We start from the raw sequence: 8712 nt of genomic DNA on the forward strand, positions 1-8712 counted from the left end.
TAATTAAAAAAAACCCAAACAAACAACAAAACACAATATGCATTCTTTCATGCTACTGTAATTTCAGCAATGACTACAGAACACCACCTCAAAAGACTATAGAAGCACCTACATAATCTTGCTTTACTCCTTCAGAATTTGTATCCCTTCCATATCAGTCTTTATATTGACCATTACACAACACCAATGAAAAAAATGTATCATTTGAAAGAAACCCTTTACATGTTTTCACAGTCACTAACTCAAAAGTCTTTCTCATCCAAAAAGCATCTTACAGCACCACGCTGCAGACCCAGAAAAGTCAACGCCCATAGTAATTCAAATCTTCTATTAAATAAGCAAAAGCACTTTAAGGTTAGAGTTTTGGATCTATACCCTAAAAGTTGTTTTTATAATGAAGAAGAGTGATATGAAGCCATCTGTCTCAGTGTACAGTGACAGTACTGTACAGTAACCAGAGCTCCACTACACCCCACATCAACTTCATCCTCACCTGCATGGCTTTAGTTACATCCTAGCTTCTTTCTTAATTTCTTTTGCAGGCATACCACCCCAAGAACTCCTGCGATGTGCAAAAAGTTAAAGGACACCAGAACATACAGAAATGGAATCAAGAATCTGATGGCTGCTAGGGCCAGTCAAAATAGCTTTGTATATAAAAGTACCTCAACATTGCATGTCACACACACACACAAAAAAGTCTATTTCTTTTTAAAAATCAGATTCAGAGCATATCTATAGCTCAGAAAACAAGGCAGATCAGAACATCAAAATAATTCAGGGTGAGGTACTTTACTACAAATTTAGACTTTTTTGAAGAACACCTCGTTTCATACTAGTATTTGTTAACAGCACAGACTTGCCTAAATGATGTAACTGAAAAACTGATTTGGATATGATGCTGGTATGTGGAAGGGCGTGCCCTCAGATGATTCATTAAAATGTTCAGGAAACTCAAATTATAGAACAGTAGCAAATTCTAAACAGGTTTTTTTGGAGAACATTACCTCTTAGACCATCTCAACTTTCTGAATGCAGAGTACCATCTTTCCCACCCACAAACATTTCCTCAGCAGCCTGTTGCCATGGCAATCCTAGCAACTGTAGGACAAGTCTCTTTAAAAAGATTCTGACAACTCTAACTGCCAACTTCACCACCACCTCCTGTCAATGTAATTACAGGTTGCAGAGACACCGTTATCCCCTAATGCTTACTTCAAACTGTGATTGCTGGCTTTATTTCTTATAAGCACACATTGTTAAATTCCTACACAAATAAATCATCAAAATATGTTTGTCCTACTAGATGAGTGTGCATTCCACATTTGTGACCAGTGAGTTTTTAATAGAGATAAATAAATAGGGCATAACTACAAAGTCTCAAGGACAAGTCTATGGAAATTACACAGATGCTAAAATGAACATCATTGCATCGCCTATCACTATAAAATCTGCTAGAGGCCTGATGTCCTGCAACCTTTGCTTTCAACTAAGCTTTCTGGTATCCTCTCCTCTGCTTAGTAGCTGCTATTCCTTCCTTCTTTTTCAAAATCTTGCACTAAGATACACAAGAACAGTCTGTCTCTGGAAATCAAATGAGAAAGAACAAGCTCTAACCAGCAAAAACTAATGAACAGTTTTCTACAGACTAACGTCCTAATTGCCACGACCGCAGCATGCGCACACACACTGACTCACATATACTTCCCTTCCATTGAGTACCAATATTACCTGATGTTGGCAAGAGAGAAATCAAACTTTGTATTTTACATACTCACTTCCCCTTCCATCTTTTCATATACCCACATCCCAGCAATTAAGCTAATCTGATCACTCAAAGTTTTCTATGACATCCCACTGCCTTACTTTGGGGCAAACATATGGTTTCCAGTAAAATTCTGATTCCTTGCGCTGGCAGCTATTTGCTCGAAGCGCCCTCTCGGGATGTTGTGCAGTGCGTGATCAGACCTGTTTACCCACAGTGGAACAGAAATTTTTGTCTTCCGGTGTTGCTTTTGTATGACATCTACTTTTCTCTCTTCCGCATCTTTAGTGTTTCCTGGAGATGTGCATTTTTTGGCAAACCCTGCCTTGGCCACCTCTTCTCCAATATCTATTTTTTCATAGTCTGCTTGGGCAATAATGGTACCATCTTCGTGCTTGGCTTTGTGACGTATTTTTATTTCTTTTTCAAAAACCAGGCTGCTCAAGAACTTCTTCCCCTGTAAAATAAAAATATAATGATGTTGTGTACTGGACACTGAATACTTTTAGCTGACATCAGCCATCTTTCTTCTAAGAAAAAGGACATGTTTAAGATCAAAACCCAAAGAGCTGCACAGGTAAACCTTACACTTAACACATTTATCTGAAACAATGTTGTATCAGTACAACCACAACTGTACCTGATCTAATCAATGTCAATGCCAGACTGGACTTCAATACCAATAGTTCTCCCTCAATGTTCAGCTTTGAAGAATTCAGTATCATTTATAAGTGACAGAAGTACAAAGTCCCATCAACTCTCCACAGACATTGGCAACCAGTTTATCAAAGTCTTGTAGAGGATACTAGACCAATTTATTTGGTATTATAAAAAATAAAATGGTATTATAAAAAATAAAATAAAAAATGTATTTTAATTATTATTGCTTAAGAGCCTTTCAGTAAGTGGTTCAGAAGTTGAACTAGAACATAGCGTCAAATGAATTATTGTATATATCATCTACTCATTTAGAAATCGGGAAATGCCAGAATCAGCAGCTATCAGTTTCATCAGCAATATCAAAGAAAAACAGCTTTAAAAGACTGGGGAATGCACTCAAGACTTTCACAAGACATCTGGGAGAAAGATACTGTTTATTAACAGGGTTTTTTTCTTTTTCCCCACCACATCTGAAAACAAGCTGGTTTTGCTGAAAATTAAGAATGGAAGGGGTAGGGGCAAGAAACCTACATAGAGTAAGCAAACAAAGCTTTACCTCAAGAAACAAGAACTCAAAAAAAAAACAAACCCCAAAAAACCCACACACGAAGAAAACAACCCCCCCCCCAGCAATTGAGAACAGATATTTTAACCTGTCTTAAGTAATCACATTAAGCAACATCAACAGGACCACAGGGAGGAGAGCATACACAAGGGGTCTCAGGATCTCCTCAGGACAGCCGCTTCCTGCCTCTTCCTCCAGCAACTGCCGCTCCCAAGCCACTGGCTAAAGCACAGGCAGTGCCAGTGACAAGCCTTGAAGAAGCATGCCATTAAGACTCCAAGTGGTGTCCCAGAAAGGACAACCGCCACTAGTAAAACTTGACTGACGGCCACCAGTGCCACTCAAAAGGGCTCAAAGGTTTTACCAGTCCTGTTGGCATCAGCCCCTGAGCCTTTCACGTTCATTGGTGGTCAGGGATAACAGGATTCCTACTATCACTCACATTCATCTGCTATTCTCTCTCCTGACCTAAAGTTTGTACGGTATCCAAGCATACAGCATTCAAACAGCTCACAGACATAAGTGAATTTATCGCAGGTTCTGTGATCAAGGAGGTATTTTTCCCCCTGAAGGGAAAGAAACTGAGGTACTTTGTTTCCCCAGCATCAAAAAGAACTCGGGTCAGTCAGAAATAGACCTCAGGCTCTGAAGACGGCAAAAGTGTACTCTAAAAAAATCACCTCCCAGCACAACCTGAACTATTTTTGACAATTTAGCTTCTAAAGTATGTTCAGGGCAACAGATCAGACAGTCCTTCCCAGCATGCCCTACCCTCACAGTTAAAACATCCAGCTCCTAGAAGACTCCTCCTGGTGACACTATGCTGATATTTGGCAGCATCTGTTACAGATCCCATCATCTAAATGCTTCAAAATCTATCACTCACCTGGTCAAACATGTTTAAGTTCTGATCAGTTGGTATCTGCAGTCCCCAGAGTCTGTACTTCTTGGCAACACTCGGACATTGCAAGTTTAGTGGAATTTCAACTATGTCTGATCTATTCAGAACCTCAGAATTTCCATAGTCAATGTACAATACCTGACACTGCAACAATAACATAAAATAAAAATCGGCAGAGGTTACACCAACCCCCTACAGAAATATACGCTGACAACTGCTAGAATATAAGCATTTTAACACATGTGCTTATTGCAGAGATCAGAATCTTCCACACTAAGCCTAGACATCCTTCAGAGAAAGGAACAAACTTAGAGAAATCTCTTGTGTCAGCACCTGTCTAAAGGCTTAGCAGCAGAACTTTAAGTAACAAAACAGATCTTTCCTGGCAATTTTTTTTCTCTAAGGGCTAAAATTAAGAAGCAATATTGAAGACTTTATTCAATGGACAGATACGCAATCTAGTGTTTCCATGCCAACTAGCCTGTCTAGAAATTATCATTTTAAATAGGAACTACTAGCCTTCTCTATCAGTCAATGCTGATTAACAACTCTTTCACGTCATTTGCATCAGTGCTAACATGTCACAGGAAGGCTGCCGTTATCACTCACTCACAAGTTTTGAAATTAAATTACATTGCTTAACAGCATTAACTACCACTCATGAATCTCTTTATCAGGAGATACAAATAGCAGTTCACAAGTATGTCATATTTTGCCAGTCTTTTCATCAGTATTTTTCAAAACTACAGGTCATTCGAATTTGTGTTCCACATGTACATTCACTGTTTTTAAATCCATTCACACAGCAAGTTTCAAAGTGGAGTTGCATTTATTCCTATCATCCTGCACGCAGCACTGATATGCAACTAAAGACTTTAAAAAAATGGTTCCTGCCTTTTCATTGTTGATCACTTGCTGCACCATACATCTGTACCAACATCTATCTTCAGAAAAACAGCCACCATAAATCTGGAAATTAGGAAAAAAAGATCAAGAATAGCATTCTGAAAATATAACCATACCTCAAAATGGTAAGTGTAAAGTATTACAAATCTTATTTTCACACTCTCCTACAAGTATCCCAACAGCACTATGAAAACAAAGTAATGTATTTGATATCCTATATCTCATAACAATATATGCTAATGCTTCAAAAACATTATCCTCTACTCCAAAAACAACAGCTCAAAGAAAATTTTGCAACTAGAAAAACACCAGCATTTTACACCGCAGACTCCCATGGCTTTTCTGTTAATGTGTTGCTACAATATTTTATTGATGCTGATGGCTTAGTAAGCCCAACAAAGGAAGAAGCCAGTCATGCCACAAACATGCTGGGTTTGCCATTGGTGTGTTCTCTCCCTTTTCAAGCAGAATGCAGAAGGTCCTGTACACACAATCAGTTCAGAAAAATCATTTAAACCTTACTTTGCAATAAACCATCAGTAGTTTGCACACAAAAACAAAAGTTGCCATCACTCTTTGTACACTTGTTGTAGAACTGCTATTAAATATGTCCTTGTTATTTTCTTAAAAGTACTTTGTCCAGCACAGTTAACATTTCAGTTTTGGTATGATCTTCCACACTTCTTGAGACGGAGCAAAGAATCACTTCTCTGAAAAAGCACTGCTCTCTTGTTAAAGATAACCCATAATGTACACTGGACAACAAAACAGAATTCAGTGTTCTGTATATTGCCTTCTTGTAGTATTTCCTGAGTGTTAAAAAAACCAAACGTATGGCTGCATAATTTAACTGAAGTCTGAAAGTGCAGAAAGATTTAAACTTGCTCACATAAAGTAAGTGTTTTCTTTAGGAAAGCCAGCAGTTCTTAAAGAGATCTTAAGCAAATATAACCCACAGCATAATCAAAGATCAAGAAAATATCTAAGAAAATGGAATTAAGGCTTTTACATCCAGGTGAAAAACAAACTCCACATACTTACCTTACTAAAATCAGGTTTGCCAAAAACTGCGTTAGCACGAGGACAAGCTTCTGCCAGCGCACAACTTAACTTCAAGAGGTCATCACATCTACTGACATTCTAAGAAGTGTGGAGAGAGGGTACAAGTTATTAACTGTCACTTTTAATAGATGCTTGATGGCTTGTAACAGCAAAAATTAAATCAGAACAGTTGCACTGCTGCTGAGGCAAGTAATGTCCCACCTTAAAACTTTCAATCTTCATGATTTTAGTTGCATTTGTAAGTCTGTTCTCATTTACTTCCAAAAATTAACGAAACTGATCGGGGCAGGTAATGTACCCCAGAAAAATAGTTTGCAGCAAACATTTTTAACAGTTTAATTACCAGCTTCTGCAAGCAGTATGCAGATATTACTTATCAATCCTTCCTCACAAATTTTAGTATGTATTTGTTGTTCTTTTTCTTTCTCTACTTAATACACGGAGACAACAGCTCTGGCATATCCCTTGTTCTCCTTATATGCAAGACTTGGGTTTTGCTTTGGCTGAGAGAAGCAGTGTCTTTCCAGTTACAGCTTGGTATCTGAACCACTGTAAAACTGGGTCAATTCCAGTAACACTACATTTACTAGACAACATTCTACTCCTAATTCAAAGGAAAGGATCCAGAGCTCAGAGCAGGAAAGAAGACACCAGTGCGACTAAACATTTTGTTAACCTTAGAAGTACATTCCTAACTTTTGCACAATATTAAAAGCACTGTGACTAAGTCTCAGTAAGCCAGGGTAAGAACCTAAAGGAGAATGACCTGTGACTATTACATCTAAAAATCTCCTTATTAAAAGCTATTCCATAAACAGAATGCTTAGGTAAAGTTTGGTCCCCCTCCCCAAATTCCTATTAGGGACATGACAAGCAGCATTACCTCCTCCAAACTGGCTCAAAGCTACACAGGTGTTGACTAATACGCACACACCAGTTAGCCAGCAGACCAAATAGAAAAGGCAAGCTTTGGTACTCCTGGATTTTCCCCTCTCCCTGCTGCGCCCTCCACATTAACGGAAACTACTCCTTGTTTTGTTTGGGTTTTTTTTACTTTTCCTCACCCCCCCCCCATACAACATCCTCCTGCCCATCTACACAAAACTTGTAAAGACCTACCATCTTTGCACCATCTCCATCAAGCTTTGTTGAAACTGCCCCACATGTTCAGCTGTTAGAGGGTAGGGGATCCACCCCCATCAGGGCTCCACCTGCCTCCTACCCTGTTCCTCAGCCAACAGCAAATACTTTAACCCTCTTTTTATTTATTTTTTTGGCATAGGGTCTACCAAATATTCAAGAAAAACCAGCTACAATTCAAATGGATGGATGAACAATTCTTTTTGACATTTCAGAAAGGAATAACTGATTTCAGTGTAAAAGGGCATCACAATACTTGCAGTTCTGAACTGCAACGTAACTCCCACCCCCCCAACATCAACTATTAACATTTATTCTCACTTCTACAGGCACCTGGGGAGGGAGGATGTAGATACGATTAAACACCTCAGTTAAAATCAAGTAGTTCTCTGAATTCACCTGTGCCCAGAATGTTACAGCATCCTCAACATGGCAGCCCACAACGTCTTCAACTTGAGGGAAAGAAGAAAAAAATTGTAAATTATTCTCAAGTGTGAGATTATGTGTCTGTCCGTTTTAAGAACCATCTCACATCACCTTTGTCACACTCTGCGTCTCCCTCCATGACAACGGATTCTGAAACACAAGACACCCGCGGTTAAAAGGGAAATTCCGTTACTCTCCCAGAGACCCGCGCCCGCCTCGCAGGCCCACGCCACTCGCTCCCGCCCTCAACGCTGCACGGGCTCACCGCGTGGCGGGCTGCCGCTCTCCCCCTCAGCCCTCCTCCCTGCCGCGTGAGCGGCGCCCACGTCTTCACTGAAAAACGCTTTCTTTACGCGAGGAAGCGCCGTGAGGGCCGGCCCGGCCGCGCCTTCCCGCCAGCAAAGCAGGGCTCCCGCCTCACCGCGCAGCCCCGCGCCCCGGGAGCCCCCGGCAGCCCGCGCCGGGTGTCGGCCTGCTCCCGACGGAGCCGTCCCGGTGCTACCTGAGGAAACCGGGCCGGCTCCGGGCGACAGGCCCCGCAGCTGCCGCACGTGCTCCCGCCGCCAACGTCCGCCACCGGCCCTGCGCATGCGGCCGCCCCGCCCAGAAGTGCTGTGCTTGTCTTCCCTTCCCTCCCCTCCCCCAGCGAGGGACGCGAGAGGGCAGCACCCCGGAGATCCGCCCGGCCTGTGCGGTGAAAGGTGAGTTGTGCCCCCTCACCTCAGCCGCAGCAGCCCTACCGGCACAGGACCGGCGGCTGCTCCGGAAAGCTTGTAGGCAGCGTGGGCTTTCTACAAATCCATCGTGGTACGCCCAGGTACGTGTTTCGCCACGCGAAAGAGTGGCGGTCGGCGCAGGCTGAGCCTGGTTTTGAAGCATAAAGGACACAGCAGCCGGGAAGCTCCTGCGTTGGTGACGTCCTCTCCACCGGCCTCGACGTATCCTCTGAACATGCTCATCTTTTGGCTTCATGTACAGTGATTTGTGATCTTCCTGCCTTACTTGATAGAGGAATGGAAACTGTTGAAGCCGTTGGCGAGCTTATGGGTGCGACATGTTAGGGTTGAGTCAGGAAGTCAGTGAAGCAGCACAAGGCCATGGTGCCCAGCCAGGGCCGACTGGCGCAGGTACAGTGGAGGTAAAATTAGAGCCAAAACCACTGTAAAGCAAATAACGATTTATTCTACCAGAAGACAAATGCTAAGGGCTCCAAAACAAGGGCTTCTAGACAAAAGTAGTATCTTTTGTTACAGGAAAAAAAACCCAGATACACCTGTGTAAGATCTT

The 8712-nt window shown here is 41.8% G+C and overlaps 1 protein-coding gene across 1 annotated transcript in view; it reads right to left on the bottom strand.

Annotated features, from left to right (window-relative positions):
* The window catches only part of STK31 (serine/threonine kinase 31), a gene marked incomplete at both ends in the record, with an annotated part of 40024 nt that extends 32009 nt beyond the window's left edge, over positions 1-8015 (bottom strand). The window contains 7 exons of the mRNA XM_081996495.1: positions 1867-2222; positions 3877-4035; positions 4786-4860; positions 5839-5937; positions 7399-7451; positions 7537-7575; positions 7691-8015. Of these exons, the coding sequence (XP_081852621.1) occupies positions 1867-2222; positions 3877-4035; positions 4786-4860; positions 5839-5937; positions 7399-7451; positions 7537-7575; positions 7691-8015 (1106 nt within the window). The remainder of the gene's footprint in view (positions 1-1866; positions 2223-3876; positions 4036-4785; positions 4861-5838; positions 5938-7398; positions 7452-7536; positions 7576-7690) is intronic.
* Positions 8016-8712: the final 697 nt, after the last annotated feature.

This window comes from Phaethon aethereus (genome assembly GCF_964289735.1).
Source record: "Phaethon aethereus genome assembly, chromosome: 2".
Taxonomy (NCBI): Eukaryota; Metazoa; Chordata; class Aves; order Phaethontiformes; family Phaethontidae; genus Phaethon; species Phaethon aethereus.